Source organism: Aquarana catesbeiana, linkage group LG10 (assembly GCF_042186555.1).
Source record: "Aquarana catesbeiana isolate 2022-GZ linkage group LG10, ASM4218655v1, whole genome shotgun sequence".
In the NCBI taxonomy this organism is placed as follows: domain Eukaryota; kingdom Metazoa; phylum Chordata; class Amphibia; order Anura; family Ranidae; genus Aquarana; species Aquarana catesbeiana.
Window position 1 is genome coordinate 44,636,380 of NC_133333.1, and position 17,182 is coordinate 44,653,561.

General features: G+C 38.2%; 1 protein-coding gene across 2 annotated transcripts in view; it reads left to right on the forward strand.

Annotated features, from left to right (window-relative positions):
• Positions 1 to 11,296, forward strand: part of LOC141110634 (pregnancy-specific beta-1-glycoprotein 3-like) — a 100,849-nt gene extending 89,553 nt beyond the window's left edge. The window contains exons 9-11 of one of the 2 annotated variants that reach the window (XR_012236310.1): positions 3,119 to 3,160; positions 6,107 to 6,144; positions 8,335 to 8,366. Coding sequence is in view for 1 of the 2 variants with exons in the window: in XM_073602083.1 (XP_073458184.1) it covers positions 3,119 to 3,160; positions 6,107 to 6,144; positions 8,335 to 8,448 (194 nt within the window). In the remaining variant the exon portion in view is untranslated. Of the gene's footprint in view, positions 1 to 3,118; positions 3,161 to 6,106; positions 6,145 to 8,334 lie in introns of both variants that reach the window. The other variant, XM_073602083.1, reaches the window with a different exon arrangement.
• Positions 11,297 to 17,182: the final 5,886 nt, after the last annotated feature.

The following is a 17,182-nucleotide window of genomic DNA, read 5'->3' on the forward strand; positions in this document are numbered from 1 at the left end:
TCTAAGCAAGCCAATCTGTGCTTGGTTAGATGGTGTGAAGGGCAGTGGAGACATTGGGGTCTATTAGACCCTTAATGTCTCAATAAAGAGTACCTGTCACCTGTCCAATGCGATCACATAGGGGTTTATTAACCCCTTGTGATAGCAATCAAGTAAAAATACAGTGATACATCGGTTCACGAACAACTCGGTTTGCGAACAGAAGAGTTTACAAAAATTTGCTTTGGTTCACAAACACGAGCAGCGGCCATCTTCTCTGCTCTGTCCAGTCAGATAGGGGTTTCTGCCCCCTGACTACCATGAGGGTGGGCTCACTTGATTGGGAATAATTGAAAAACAGTTCGTATGAATTCTACAACTTTATCATGCCCCCAGATGATCTTTTTTCCTGGCTGCACAATGCTGTATGCTGGGCCCTAGATTAGTCATTTAAATTGGGGTTTGAGATTGTTTCAAACAAGGATTAAAAAGGAGCTATTTTTTTTTTTTTTTCTTTTTAGATGTACACATGAAAGAGGTCAGCTTAATGTAAAAGAGTGCATGTTTAAAATCCTTTTTTGTACATATAGTTCATAAATTTGCTGTATATATAAACAAAAAAAAAAGTTCAGAACGGATTAACCTGATTTACATTGAACCCTATAGGAAAATTTGCCTCGGTTCACAACCAATTCAGTTCGAGACCAGAGTCATTTCATGAATTAAGTTCAATTTCAAATAAAGTTTTTTTTAAAAAAAAAGAAACGGAAAAAAACAAAAAAACAAAAAAAAAAAACCTGTAACCCCTGTTGCCCCGCACACCTATGCAAACGCAAGCCCAGGGTGCGCACTCGCGTATAAACCGTGATTGTATCACACATGTGACATATTGCCACGAACTTCAGAGTGAGGACAATAATTCTAGCACATGAGCTCCTAGTTAACTTTAAACTGATGAGCTGTAAACGCTTTTAAAGCGTCACCTATGGATATTTTTAGTCACCATAGTTTTTGGCAATATCGCGGGTGCGCGCAATTATAAGACATGGAATGTTTGATAACTATTTACTCAATGCAACCTCATCTTTTATATTTTAACCAAAAATGGGAATTATAGTGTGTGTTTTGGTGCTAAAATTCATTTTATTATATTTTTTCCTGACCATTTGCATTTAATAAACAGTTGCGCAAATATCATGTGACATACAAATTATAAATAATGAACTTTTTATTCTAAAGGGCCTCTCCTTTCAGAAAATATATAATGCTCTACAGTTTAGGTACATTTATTGCAAACAAATTAAGATTTTTACATGTATGCGAAAAAAAAAGAATTGCAACACTGGCAACTAAGAAAGGATGAAGGAGAATTTCACGCATACACACATTCACGCTTATACGCAAGTCTTTATATGTAGGATCCTGCTAGCCGAAAGATCCTAAATAAAATTTTACATAAACATCCGTAATTTATTACATCCATGTGCAAGAGGGAATTTCTTGCTGAACATGAACAATTCAAAGCTTTCCAATTGTCTTCATTCATTTCATCTTCAACATGTTACTGTTTCACTATAAATATAGCATTAGTGTTGCCAGTAATGGATCAAGGTCCAGTGCTAAGCATAATTAGTTTTATCTGCATTTTCAGCAAGCCCAGGACTTTGATCTCAGCCCCATCTAATTATTTACTGATAGCTTAGTTATAGATACAGAAACATTTTGTGCTGAAAGAAAGAAGTAAACATAAAACATAGACAGATGGAATAATGAACACAGCAGCCGGACCAACCGACTTAGTAGAAGCTGGTAAACCAACATTTTGGTTTTGAAGTTGATTTTTACGAGCCCTTCATTGGTAGGAATTATCACATTCTCTCATATTTCTTACAATATTTAAAACAGAAAAAATGTTATTGGCAGTGGTAGGCTGAATACTAATATATTGGTTAAACCATTTGCTAGAAACCTATCTGTTAAAGTGGAACTTTGGTCAGAAAATTAAGTCTTGCTAGATCAGTTCAGGCTGGCCCCTTTTGCAGGTATACAAGTAGCTATGTAAAACATTAAAAATGAGTGCCTATACTGTTTAAAATCCAGTAATACGCTGTCTCACCCTGCTCTGCACATGCTCAGTTGCTCTCCATTTTTAGGCACTGATGAGTTTATAGAGGGCAGTCTGCTGACAGCCTTGACGTGGAATTAAACCCTTCTATCCTTTAAAGCCAAGGAAGCTGCTTCAGTTTGATCTGCAACTGCCATGGTGCTGCACATGTGATCAGTTATGAGACCAGCCATTGGATGGTTTGACAGTTTGGTTGAGGACACAAGGAAATGTGTCAGTTAGCAATCCCAGCATTCCAGGGATGTAACTGTTTTTTGAAACCCTTAAATCAATGGGTTTAGTTCTGCTTTATGATTTACTATGGTTCAGGAGCACCAGGCTACAGCAAAATGGTAGCCTCCGGCAAGAAGAAAGAGGAGCAATGCTGAAGGCAATTTACAGCACACACTTCTTTTGGTAGCATAATTATTAAAGTGGAATGTATGTTCCTTGCTATAGAACATTATTTTTATCAAGTTGCTATGGGTAAAGTTTTGCTTTAAAGTTCATGTTTTTAGAAAAAGCTTTATCAGGGAGCTTGACATGCATTTTCAAAACCAAACAAATGCTTTCTCACCACTTTGTGAGAAAGGATGTGCCAAGCCAAAGGTAATTCCACCTTCATTAGGTAAGTTACGCCATATCGACTAAAACATTGCACATCTTATTCATTTTGAAGGCTTCCTATATTTAGATCTTGGGCCAAATGGACAATAGATGCTCTTCTGAAGCCAACATATTTAAGGAGTCTTTATTTTAGATTTGGACTTGCGAGATATTACAAACACCCTTTTGCTATGGACTGTTGCAGTTTTTGAAAACCGAGTCAAATGGAAGATATTCAGCCAGAGTAAGATCCTTTAGCATCCTAGGAGAAAAGGCCAAGGGTCGCCCCCCGCCAATTTCTATGAGCTGTGAGCTATTTCAACAAGATAGGTTAATGATCCTGATCTTTACTCATTAGGCATTTTTACCTTTAGGTGTTTATGATGTGTGAATAACATTTTTAAATTATACTGTTGCTTCTGATCACAGGTGCCACTGTAACATATGCCACAGTCCAGAAAAAGAATGGAGGTAAGTTTAAGCACAGTAAATTCCCTTATCGATAGTTTAGGTGGATGTCAAAACACTGAAATAAAACCATATTTCAGTAGATAAATTCACAGTGCATTCAAAAAAAACCTTCTAACATGAAAAATAAATTGTGACAGTAATATACAATCACCTTCCAAAATCAGGTCACATTATTTAGCTGTCCTATTTCAAAAGATCCAGCTCAGGAGTGTGGTTTACTGCAGTGGCTTGAAAAGTTGTTAAAGTGACTCAGTTGTGAGAAAAGTGTGGGGGCGACATTGTTGACCTGTACTTTGAGAATGTCAATTACTTGGTTGTCATACTGATTCTTTTGCTCCAATGCCTTCTGTGTCTCTAACATGTAATAAATATAGAGATAATGATTTTTTACACTGTTTTACAATTGTACAGTCTAGGTGTGTGACTCAAAATTAATACAACTAGTCAACTAGAATGTAACAGGGTGCATGTCTCATTTAGGTCTAAAAAATGCCCATGTAGGTTAGAAGTCCTCCTGACCACCATTTTGGAAAACATATACACTTGAGATATCTTGTGTTGCAAAGTCTAGAAGCCTTTGAAGAACCTACAAGAATGTCGGACTAGAGCCACGGTTACAAGCATTTTGAAGAGAAGGCCAGCAATTGCAGTTGCTTTATGTTTCTCATGGCAGAGTCACTTTAATTTGATGGACAGGAGACATGCTTTGCAGAATATTTAGTAGACTTGACACAGGAAGGTTCTCTGCTGTCAATCAGTGTCTATTGGTGGGGGAATAAGTGAAGAGCCTCTGATGACTTTGGAATGTTCTACCTCCACTGCACACTCCTAGTCATGGTGGCACAGAAAGTTGCAGAAATAGTGCCGTTTTAGACTAAGTTCACATCTGGCTGTGCACATCTTGCATGTGGCTGCGCTTGATGTGTTTTTCAGGCACGTTTTTCAGTGCATTTTGCATTTTTTAAACCAGCTTTTTTTATGCGTTTTTGCATGCAGTTTACTTTTTTTTTAAATCTTTAAACACACTGTAAATACACTGTATATAGCTGGTTGCTAAGGAGGGGGCCAGGAAACCACGTCAAAATTTGCAAAAAAAAACGGCTTGGGGTTCCTCCCCAGGTCCATACCAGGCCATTCAGGGTGGCGGGAGAAGACAGCTCAGAGCCGTCTACTCTCACCGCCGTCTCTCCTAATGCTATTTTTTTAATAAAGGACGTGTCAAAAACCGGCTCTTGTATTTTGTTAACATTTCACCTTTTTTTGGTGTATGGGTACGATGTACCCTATACCCATTCACATGGGAGGGTTGTCGGGAAGAGGCCCTTGTCCTCAACATGGGGGCAAGGTGCTTTGGGGTGGGGGGCGCACCCACCCCCCATGTTGAGGGCATGTGGCCTGGTATGGTTCGGGGGCACTCGCTCGTCCCCTCCCTTTCCTGACCTACTGGGCGGCATGCTCGGATAAGGGTCTGGCATGGATTTTGGGGGGAACCCCACATCATTTTTTTTAACACTTATGCCATTGGGGAGGGGGGTCCCCTCCAAATCCATACTGGTATGGACTTGGGGGGAACCCCATGCCATTTTTTTCACAAATTTTGTTTTTTTTTACATTCAGCTTTTACGGGAAAGCCCACTGACAGCTGAGAACTCATCTGTTGTTAAGGACACAGCGGCCGGCTTCCCGGCCCCCTGCTTAGCAATCACCCATATACAGTGTTAAAATAAAAACCGCACAACACATCAAAAATCACATTACAAACACAACACTTGCATTTCTGGTGCAAGTCCATTGAAGTCTATTACCCGCAAATCGCGGGAAAAAAGTCCCTGGCCCTTTCCAAAAACACATAGATGTGAACTTGTACCATAGGAAACCATGTTAAATGGACTGTAGTGCATTTCTGCAAACTGCAAAACGCACTAAAAATTGCATAGTTGTGAACCTAGGGTTATTGTGGTTCTACCACTATGGCTTGTAGAAACTGATGCCCAGAAATGGACCACAATTTAATGCTTGAGAGGTGAGTAAAATAGTGTAAAAGGTAAGACACACTGATTACAGGGAGGGATTGATGCAAACAAAAACACAATTGTGCTTATCTTTAGTTTAACATTTGTATAAAACTTTCTACTGGGAATGAATGTCATTGGAAAGTAAAGCTGTAAAGATTTTGGTGAATTGCTCTGGCTGCAAAAACTTCTGTTCTGGAATAGCTTAGCAGTACATGCTCTGCCTTTATTCGGTGGTAAAAAAAAAAAATCAGATGCAGTTGATCTCAGGGAGTGGTTAGGTTTACAACACACTATGCCTTTGTGGGTTTTCCATTTACAACCTTGAATTCTTCAACGTTGGGGGGTGGGAGCAGAGAACTGTCCCGGCCAGGAGAATTAAGTGATTATTGCTAGCAGCTATAGCCACTGGCAATAATCTCATGCTAGAAATATGGCACCTGGTTGTACCCAAGTCAATCGATGGATCAACTTAGCTACAATCAGCAAACCCATACATAAAGTGAATCTCTGAAAGTCCCTGCTGAACCGGCCAAGATTCAAACCATCTATGGCCAGCTTAAGTGTCAAAGGACTAGGAGTGTAGTAAGTGGTGATGGGCTCAGGCGTGTTAGGATCGAACCCACCAGGAAGCCGTCACTGTACACCACCAATCATAGGCAGTGAGGCGTTTCCCAACCGGCAGCTGCGCATACACCTATGATTCGGTGGTGTGCAGTTCCGGCTTCCTGGCGGGTTTGATCTAAACACGCCCACGCCCATTCCTAATAGTAATCACCACACTTGTGTTCCATTGCCTTGTAGTTGTATTTAGCTTTTTTTTTTAACTGAAAGTTCAGTTGGGTATTAGACACATCACACTTAGCATATTTGACCTCAGACACTCAATGCAATTGCAGGAGCAAATTCCTGATTATGTTTAACTGTATTTCAGGTGTAGCAGAAACGGCTTTGACAAACAACGAACAAGAGGTAAATGTTGTAGTTACTACACCATCATCAATTTATGATGTGTACTGTTTATATACAAAACCTGTTCTTATGAGATTAGTAACCCATGATCCTGCTACCCACAATCCTAAAGGCAGTCCTTATAAATCAATACAGCCTAGAGCCAACTCATGATGATGTTTTTCCTTTTTTTTTGTTCTTGGTGCTGTTACTTTTTATATAGACATTTTATTTTCTTTGTTTTTTTGTTTATTAGGTGCTTAAGTTGGCTTTTAGTGTTTTACTGGGTGTTTAGGTTAGTGTAATCTTTTATTGGGTGTTTAGGTTAGATTAGTGATAGTTTAGAAAGCGTCCTCCAAGTAAAATGTGATTTCATATGAAGGAAAAGTGCACACATCAAAGCCTTTTACAACACTACAGCACAGTTCTATAATTTTGTACTTCTTGCCTTCTGTATAGCCAAACCAGAGGTGAAAAACAAACAGAACTTGTGTGTTAGGGCTGTAGGGTGAAAATCTGGACACCAACCAATCTGTTATCTCGAATTCCGTATAAATCTTCTTACTCCACCCTATTACAAATCACTCACTTCAAAACTATGTTCCATTAGTTCTGATAACACAGTAGTAAACTCATATATGCCAAGCAGATACTTACCCCCAAAGTACACAAATATTAGCTGTGTAAGCCGACACTGAATGCATAAACACATTGCACATTACAGATTGTGACATTAAGGGGGAGATTTACTAATACTGGAGCATTCAGAATCTGATGCAGCTTTGCATGATAGCCAGTCAGCTTGTTGAATTTAACTTTGACAATAAAACCTGGAAGCTGATTGGTTTCTATGCAACGCTGCACCAGATTTTGCACTCTCCAGTTTTAGTAAATCAACCCCTATGCCACATTTGATTATCATAATAAATACTATAGTAAAATGTCAATTCATTAAAGCCACCTGTGACATTTTCATTCATTTATACAATTTACTATGCAATTTAGCCCCAAGAAATACCACCACTACAAATAACCGCCTCATATTTGCTATCCTCATTACACCAAATTTGGTCCCCAAGTTCCAATGATAATATTTGCTTAATTCCAAGGCCCCCTTTCCCACCCAGCTTCTGTGACAGTTTAAATGACCCCACAACACAAAATATTGGACAGGTGGGTGGGACATCTTTTCTCATGCCCATACAATATGTCTTCTTGTCCTGCCCCCTAACTACAGCATCCCATTCTTTAAATAAGTCCTGAACTCTAAAACGGAACTCTGAAAAACTCCCAGAGATTGCATCTCATGGTCCTGCCCTGTCCCTAGGATGCTGCTAAGACATGCCCAGCTGTTACTTTTCGCTTTTATATATATATTGTATATTACACTATATGGCCAAATTATTTGGTTCAAGTTCGTCCAGTGAAGGGCACGGTTAATGCTATATCATACAAAGACATTTTAGACAATTGTGTACTTCCACCTTGTGGCAACAGTTTGGTGAAGGCTCTCTCCTGTTCCACCCTGTGCACAAAGCAGGCTTTATAAAGACATGCTTTGATGAGTTTAGTGTGGAGGAACTCCAATAGCTTGCATAGAGCCTTAAGCTCAACCCTACTGAACACCCTTGAGGTGAATGAAAACACTGATTGTGAGTCAAGTCTTTTAGTTCAACATCAGTATGTGATCTTACAGAACAAATGCCCTTAATGACACATTCCCCCAAAGACAAACTCCAAAATCTTATGTAAAGTCTCCCCAAGTGAGTGAAGGCTGTTGTATACAGGAAGAAGCCCATTGTTTTGGATGTCCGATTAGTTCATAAAGGTGTAATGGTCAGGGGTTCACAAGCTTTTGGCCATTTAGTTTAAAGATGAGAATAGATTTGACAAGCTTTTGGCTGTAGTTCTCAGTTCATTTAAATGTTGACTTGATCATAATTGTTGGAATTTGATTAGTTGCGTAACATCACCTTTTCAGTTTCTAATGAGAAAACTCTACTGCTGTTTGTTTAGCATATGCTAGTTTGACTCTAGACAGGGTATGTTGAAATCAAGCACGTATGTACAACAAAACAACTGGATTTTTTTTTTACTGATATCATAAGTCAGCTTTTAAAACACCATGGTTCACAACGTTCTCTTTGTTTTGTAAAAATGTTATTGCAACCTGTACAGTTCCCTTTCTGAAGCATAATTTCCTCTTTTCAGGATGATGTCAAGTATGCAGAGCTCAAGTTCCCAAACAATAATTCAACCATGGCAACCGTCCCACCACCTGTGGAAACAGAGTACAGCACTGTGAAAACTTCCATCAAGCAATAAAGGATCAATGAACTGAGAAAATATCTAATGCAAGTGGCTGAGGACATTGCAAGCCAATGTCAGGATAAAGCATTTGAAATCTGGACTAATCACCAAGACATATACCTCTAGACTCCTGTAGATCAGGACCTACACCTCCCATTTCATCAGCAGTGCCATCCCTTTTTAAAGCTTTTAGGTTCTACCACACACTCCATAGGTGCTAAACCATGCCTTGTCTAAAAATTATTTTAATTTTTTTAAGCGTTTTAATTTACATTTAATTTTTTTTTTGTATAGTCTGTCAAAGGACCAGTAAACGGGTTTATTTGTTAACTTGGTAAGAGGGTAAACATACTGCAGTTTATACAAAAGTATACAATATAACATTTACAAATATGGAAGCAAATTTTTTATGCAAAAAAAAAAGAAATTGAGAGGAACAGAAAATATACATTCTAGTCTTCAACAAAGTCATTTTCCTGCAAGTTCCCAAACAGAATTTCTTTAAATAACATTGAAATCATATTTAGCCTAAAATGGCTGAAAACGTGTTAATGACAGTAGGGTGTACATAAAATTACAGGAAAATTAAATAAAGCAAAGGGCTTCTCAAGTTTTGTACAAATATGGAGTTTTTCCATATAAATTTGTGGTGAAAGGAAAACTTTCTGGTCCTTTAAGGTGTTAAAGTGTTGTTAGACAAGCAATCCTTTTAATGAAAATAGGTATTATCTACCTCCCCTCCCACCAACACCACTGTTCTTCACTCTTTGACACTTCCATGAGTGTCAGATTTTTGCCCCGCCCACCTCTCTGTCTTGTGGTTTCTCCTAACAGTCATTATGGGGTTTATTTACTTAAGCTGGAGAGTGAAACATCAGTCTTACTTCTGCACAGAAGCTTCCAGGTTTTATTGCCAAAGCGTAATTGAACAAACTGAGGTTAAAAGCTGATTTCTCTGCAGAAGTGAGACTGATTTTGCATTCTCCAGATTTAGTAAATAAACCCATATGTCACAATACACAGTAGTGATGTAAGGGGGCAATGCATGGAAACAGAGTATGGGACCAGAAATCTGACACACCCAGAAATGTGAATGAGAAATTGGCAGAGCATGAGGCAGGACAGGTACATATTAGCCTTTTTAAATTTGGGAGTTATTATTTAAATTTATCAATTGGGAGTAACTTTAAATAAATACTATTTTAACCAATAAATTTGCACTAAATGTACAAATAATTTTAAAGAAAACAATATATTTTCATAGTATACTTCGCTTTGGATGAATGTTTATAAATAGAACAATTGATGTACATAGAGGACAGCAATATATTAATTCTAGCTAAAAGGATGTAATTATTATTTTATCCAGAATCACAAATGGACTCTGATATTACACATTGCTATTATAAACCACAATTAAGGCTCTCTATGAGAAGTCTAACTGGTCTCTTGCATTTCTCATCTTGCATTTGAGAAGATAATGTTTATGGCTAACTATGGAAAAATACGTAAAACATAGAATTGCACAAAAGGTTGTTTATCTTTAATTTTCTGATATTTGCAGGCTCACAGGGAAATCAGCTTTATAAATGGTATTTTTAATCTGTCTTGTATCTTTAGAATCACATAAACTCCCAAAGTATCCTTGGTACCCAATAAGTAATATTTATATTCTGATTGTTTACATGAAGGAACTTTAGATATAGATAGATTAGCATATCCATTCCAACATTCCCTTGTACATGGTGGTGGGTAACAAGTGGTTTATATGGCCCCTCCATTGTAACAAATACAGATTTCTACTGGGCACTATGGATACCCCAGGAGTCTGAACTGGTATAATAGAAAAAGAAAAATAATGGGAACTTGTAACAAAGAAAATGATTCCTCTGACCAGCCTTGAAATATTAAAACTGGACAAAGGCCTAGTACCCTGATTTATTTATGTAAACTTATTTAAAAAAAATAGATATATAATTAATATAGCAGTCATAAATCAGCAAATTAACATTAAAAGATTTATGAAAGAAACATACTCATTGGTTGCTATGGAAAACACATACAGTTTCTCCAGATTCTTTCATAGTTAATTTTCTTTAAATTTAAAAGAGCACTTAATGTTTAGTGCTGTCAGCTAGGTTTTCTACTCTGTATGCTTACAGATCTAACTATACAAAGGGCCTAACTTCAATCCAAGCTCCACCCTCAGCTGAATTGCCACTAAAATACAAAAGTCCAATTTAAGAGCTTCTACAAGCCATTGAAGCTCAGTCATTGGACTGTTGAATAGTGTAGGGTGGGGCTTAGCTCTTAGGCAGAAGTCAGGGGCTTTTGCATAGCTGGTTGGTCAGAGCACAAGAGCTAAGAATAAAGACACATAGGGGTTGATTTACTAAAACTGGAGAGTGCAAAATCTGGTGCAGCTGTGCGCTGGATGCGAAGGAGGAGGCGGGAGCGCCACCAGGGAACCCCAGAAAGGAGGTAAGGTAAGTATAACATGTTTGTTATTTAAAAAAAAAAATAAAACCTTTACAATCACTTAAGGCGCCCATCGCCTGTGCAGTAAGTGAGGAGAAAAAAACTTTCCTAGCTATACTAGAAAATGTGCTTTATTACAGCCTGTGTCTGTCTAACATACATTTAAATAGACCTAAAGTCAAAATCGTAATTTTCCAACTTGATGTCATTAGAAAAACCTTGCATTAGAATCCAGAAATGAATGTGCATTTAGGATTTTTTAAGACTGCTTCATATAAATACAATACTGTTGGCATACTTGCTGTATTATATTCTGAGAAATTGATATTTTTGATATGTAAAGCAGTGTAAATTATTTCAAGTTCAGTAAAAGATTGTTATCTTGCCTCTTTGTTCGTGTGTTGTTCCTTAAATATAAAAACAGAAAATAATGCAAATATGCATTTGGAGTTGTTTTTATCTTTGCCATACACTGCTTGGACATTCATCTCTTTATTTATTCTGAGCATGCGTGGCACTTTGTCCGTTGGATTTGTGTACACACAATTGGAATTTCCGACAACGGATTTTGTTGTCGGAAAATTTTATAGCCTGCTCTCAAACTTTGTGTGTCGGAAAATCTGATGGAAAATGTGTAATGGAGCCTACACACGGTCGGAATTTCCGACAACAAGGTCCTATCACACATTTTCCGTCGGAAAATCCGACCGTGTGTACGGGGCATTAGTGTTGGATTTTCACATGACTGCAGCCCCCTTCTGGTCCATTAGGGCATTGGTGAGTGTGTTCATGGCGAAAGGTATACCCTCACGTGCAGGGAAAGTGGCCCCACCTACAGACAGTCTCTTTATTCTTCAATTTTCTGTGTCTTCTTTTTTACATTCAATTCTTTATTACATTTTATTGGTTGTCATGCTTGCAATACAAGGGGAAGACTAGGTTGAAAACAGAGAAGCATTTTCCCCCTTGGCCTGAACCAAGAGATGTTTGACTGGTGGCCCTGAATACAGATATTGCAATCATTTACACATGATGTACATTATATAACTACCTACTTCCCATTCAGACCTGTGCTTTGCAGAGAGGTAGGTCTTCCCACATTGACTTCCTTCGTGGCTCTAATTTGTCATGTGACCGAATACTAAGAGACTCAGAGGATGCAATATGTGAAAACTGAGTAACAATAAACCGTGTTCTAGCAATCCCCACTTCTCACCAGATCCACCAATCACTGCTACACCTTGGAATGCTTTTTGGTCCGCAGAAATCCGTCCAAACGATAAAAAGGACTAGTTGACTGCATATGTCCCCCCTATCTCCAATATATTGTAAGAATAAGAGAAAGGCTCAGCAAGCTTGAACCCCATTGGCCTCTGGCTATCATAAGCCACAACGAGGCTGTTTGTTTAGAGAAGTGAACATTCATGTATTGTAAAGAGAATGTTAATAAATACAGTTGACTTGTGTTAAAGGATAAGCTCACCTTTTGTAACATGTTGCACCCATATTCAGGGTGTAAAAGATACCCCCGCAGTCCCCGTTTTGACAGCTAGCAGGGGATCTTCTACCCCGCTTGCTGTCACAAATAAAGATAAAAAAATGCTCTGCCCACCCTGCCATGTCATTCATTCACAGTATTCTGTGTATAGGAAAACTACAAGTCTCGACAGCCGTTGCGGCTGTCGGCTTGTAGTTATCAATGAACTACCAAAGCGCTTTTGATCACTCTTGATAATTCACTGAGCTTCCTGTCAGTGTGCAACTACCTGCCTGCATCAGAGGTATGGGCAGACAGTCTGCAGGACTGTAGCATTACATCCATCCATCCATACTCAGCCATCTCATCCATGCTCAGCAATCCCCATCCACAGCTCATCCATGCCACATCAGTTCTCATCTGTGCCACATCCATGCCACTACAGTGCCTCACAAAAGTATAATAGGTAGTCAAATTAGATTTGACATTTATGATGGTGCTCCCTGCATGTTAGGCCTCTGTATTTGGCCAGGCTGTGTAAAAGTCTTACACATGTGGTATCGTTATACTCGGGAGGAGTATCAGAATATATTTTTGGGTGTAATTTTGGCTATGTACATGCTATGTGTTAGAAATATTGTAACAATGGACAACTTTGTGTAAAAAAAATGCGTTTTCATTTTCTTTCCACATTTTCCAAAAATTTGAGAAAAAAAAATTACATGTTCAAAAGACTCCTTATGCCTCATAGAATATATGTTGGGGTGTTTGCCTTCCAAAATGGGGTAATATTTTGGGGCGTTTCCATTGTCCTGGTGCTCCAGGGCCTTCAAAAGTGCAAGAGGTAGTCTAGAAATGATATCTGTAATTTATGTCCCTAGAACGCCTGATAGTGCTCCTTGCATGTTGGGCCTCTCTATGTGGCCAGGCCAGGCTGTGTAAAAGTCTCACACATGTTGTATCGCCAAACTCAGGACGAATATTAGAATGTGTTTTTGGGTTGTAATTTGTGGTATGCATATGCTATGTGTGAGAAATAACCTGTTAATATGAAACTTTTGTGAAAAAAAAAAAGGAAAAAAAATCTTAATTTTGCAAATTGTGGGAAAAAATTTCAACTTCAAAAAACTCACTATGCCTCTTACTAAATACCTTGGAATGTCTACTTTTCAAAAAGGGGTCATTTGGGAGGTATTTGTACTGTCCTGACATTTCAGGGTCTCAAGAAATGAGATAGGCTGTCAGTACTTCAGGTGTGATCAATTTTCAATGATTTGCACCATAGCTTGTAGACTCTATAACTTTCACATAGACTAAATAATATACACGGATTTGGGTTATTTTTATCAAAGATGTGTAGCAGTATAAATTTTGGCCAACATTTATGAAGAAAAATTACTAATTTGCAAAATTAGAAACTAAGAAAAATGCATTTTTTTACAGAATTGTTAGGCTTTTTTCATTTAAAGCTCAAAAAAAACAAAAAAAAAACAGCAGTGATTAAATACCACCAAAAGAAAGCTCTATTTGTGTGAAAAAAAGGACAAAAATTTCATATGGGTACAGTGTTGCATGAGTAATTGTCATTCAAAATAGGACAGCACTGAAAGCTGAAAATTGGTCTGGTTAGGAAGGGGGTTTAAGTGCCCAGTGGGTAAGTGGTTACATTTTAATACATTATTTCTTTAGAATTGCCAAACTTTATATACTCCTGGAGTAAAAATTGAACAACGTGTTTATTATGTATGGTATGAAGGTTTGAACACTCACTACAGACACAGATTTAGCTGTTGCAATATAGAACATCTTTATAAATAAAACCAAGTTTCATAAACAAAAACAAAAATATTGCTTTTTGACAAGCAGAAGTACAACTTTAACCGCTTGCCGACCAGCCGCCGCAGTTATACTGCGGCAGAATGGCACGGGCAGGCGAATAGCCATCATGTTACATCGGCTCCAAAGGCGGCCACTAGGGGCGTGCGCGCCCGCTGCTCACCTCCTGAGCCGATGTGAGTGCCCGCAATCGCTCGTAATATGGCAAGAACACACAGAGCTCCCTTCTCTGAGGGGAGAAGTGACAGATCCTCTGTTCATACAAAGTATGAACAGCGATTTGTCATCTCCCCTACACAGTCCCCTCCCCCCTTCAGTTAGAACACACTTAACCCCTTGATCGCCCCCTAGTGTTAACCCCTTCACTGCCAGTGACATTTTTACAGTAATCAATGCATTTTTATTGCACTGATCGCTGTATTAATGCCAATGGTCCCAAAAATGTGTCAAAATTGTCCGATGTGTCCGCCATAATGTCGCAGTCATGATAAAAGTCACAGATCGCTGCCATTACTAATTAAAAAAAAATAATAATAAAAATGCCATAAAACTATCCCCTATTTTGTAGACGTTATAAATTTTGCGCAAACCAATCAATATACGCTTATTGCAATTTTTTTTACCCAAAAATATGTAGAAGAATACATATCGGCCTAAACTGAGGAAAAAAATTGTTTTTTTATATATTTTTGGGGATATTTATTATAGCAAAAAGTAAAAAATAATGCGTTTTTTAAAAAATTGTCGCTCTTTTTTTGTTTATAGCGCAAAAAATAAATACTGCAGAGGCGATCAAATACCACCAAAAGAAAGCTCTATTTGTGGGAAAAAAAGGACGTCAATCTTGTTTGGGTACAATGTCGTACGACCGCGCAATTGTCAGTTAAAGCGACGCAGTGCCGAATAGCAAAAAGTGCTCTGGTCAGGAAGGGGGCAAATCCTTCCGGGACTGAAGAGGTTAATATATAAAAAAACAAAAAAAGGAAAACTCTATTGGTTGTAATGCCAATGCACATATTACCAACATTAAATATTTAGAAAAAAAATAAGAAAAGCCTTTTTCTTAATTTTCTTTTCTTACAGCAGCTTAGTAGATGCCCCCTACGTAATTCTTATGTGGTAGTGCAGTGTTAATTTTTACGTCAAATTTCAATTTAGTTTTAGTGATAGTCTTTTGACTAAAATGCCATTTTAGTTTTAGTCGTGTTTTAGTCTTTTGACTAAAAAGCCATTTTAGTTTTAGTCGTATTTTAGTCATCTGAATTGTTTTAGTCTTAGTCATATGTTGACTAAAATAGTATTAATTTAGTCTATGAAATATTTTAGTTGACAAAATTAATACTGGTGGTTACCAAGGGTAACAAAGGTTTTTTTCACTGGCTCAGACTGTGACACAGCAGTAGGAGCCATTGGCTCCCACTTCTGTCAATCACAGCCAGTGTAGAGCGAGCAGTGGGGTGGGGCTGAGACAAACACAGAGTCGGCAAGCGAGCAAACACACACAAGTGTCCTCATAGCAAGCTGGGCTGTTCTGTGCAAAACTATTATTTAGAGCAGGTAAGTATGACATGTCTGTTATTTTTTTTTTTTTAAATAAAGTGATTGTAAGGCAGGAATTTTTAAGTTGTACTGATTATTTTGTTTTTACCAGTTTTACCACTGGAAGAGTTTTTGCCACTGGAAGACCTTGCTTAGTTAGGACTCCTACAGGAGCTTCAATATTTTGGGATAGTAAACTCTTCTGTGCTCAATAGCTATGATAGAAGAACAGAATGTGAGAATATAGACAGTATCTGAGTCCTAAAGTCTATCTAAAAATAATTTCTGCTTTCTTCTTCCTGCCTTGCTGAAAGCAGACTATGAGGTCTTTCGAGCAAACCACAAGATTGGTGTCATAAATCAATTTCAAAATAGTTGTATGAAAAATGAGGAACCTGAATAACTGTGCCTTCATGAAACATCAGTGATGTACTGAAATGATTATGGCAGCTTAATCTTAAAGTGGTCTTACCAGTTAGAGGTAAACTTAAAAACTGATTGTTGGTTGTATAGGCCAGCTACATTATGTAATGGATAGGGATGAGCCGAACACCCCCCGGTTCGGTTCGCACCAGAACCTGCGAACGGACCGAAAGTTCGCACGAACGTTAGAACCCCATTGACGTCTATGGGACTCGAATGTTCGAAATCAAAAGTGCTCATTTTAAAGGCTAATTTGCATGGTATTGTCCTAAAAAGGGTTTGGGGACCCGGGTCCTACCCCAGGGGACATGTATCAATGCAAAAAAAACTTTTAAAAACGGCCGTTTTTTCGGGAGCAGTGATTTTAATGATGCTTAAAGTAAAAAAAAAAAAAAGTTAAATATTCCTTTAAATATCGTACCTGAGGGGTGTCTATAGTATGCCTGTAAAGTGACGCGTGTTTCCCGTGTTTAGAACAGTCCCTGCACCAAATGAGATTTTTTCCTTTAAAAATGACATTTAAAACTGCTTGCGGGTTTAATGTAATGTCGGGTCCTGGCAATATGGATGAAAATCAGTGAGACAAACTGCATGGGTACCCCCCAGTCCATTACCAGGCCCTTTGTGTCTTGTATGGATATTAAGGGGAACCCCGTACCCAAATTAAAATAAGGAAAGGTGTGGGGCCACCAGGCCCTATATACTCTGAACAGCAGTATACAGGCGGTGCAAACAAGACAGGGACTGTAGGTTTGTTGTTAAGTAGAATCTCTTTGTAATTTTGAACGGGTACATTTTTAACGTGTTTAGCTCCAGCCAAAAAATCTTTTTTAAGCTTTTTGGAAAACATAGGGAAGGGTTATCACCCCTGTGACATTTGTTTTGCTGTCTTTCCTCCTCTTCAGAAGATTTCACCTCACTTTTTGTCCCAATGGATTGGAAAGCATCAGTGGAAAGGAGAAATGTTTGTCCCATATTAACTCTTACAGGAGAGAA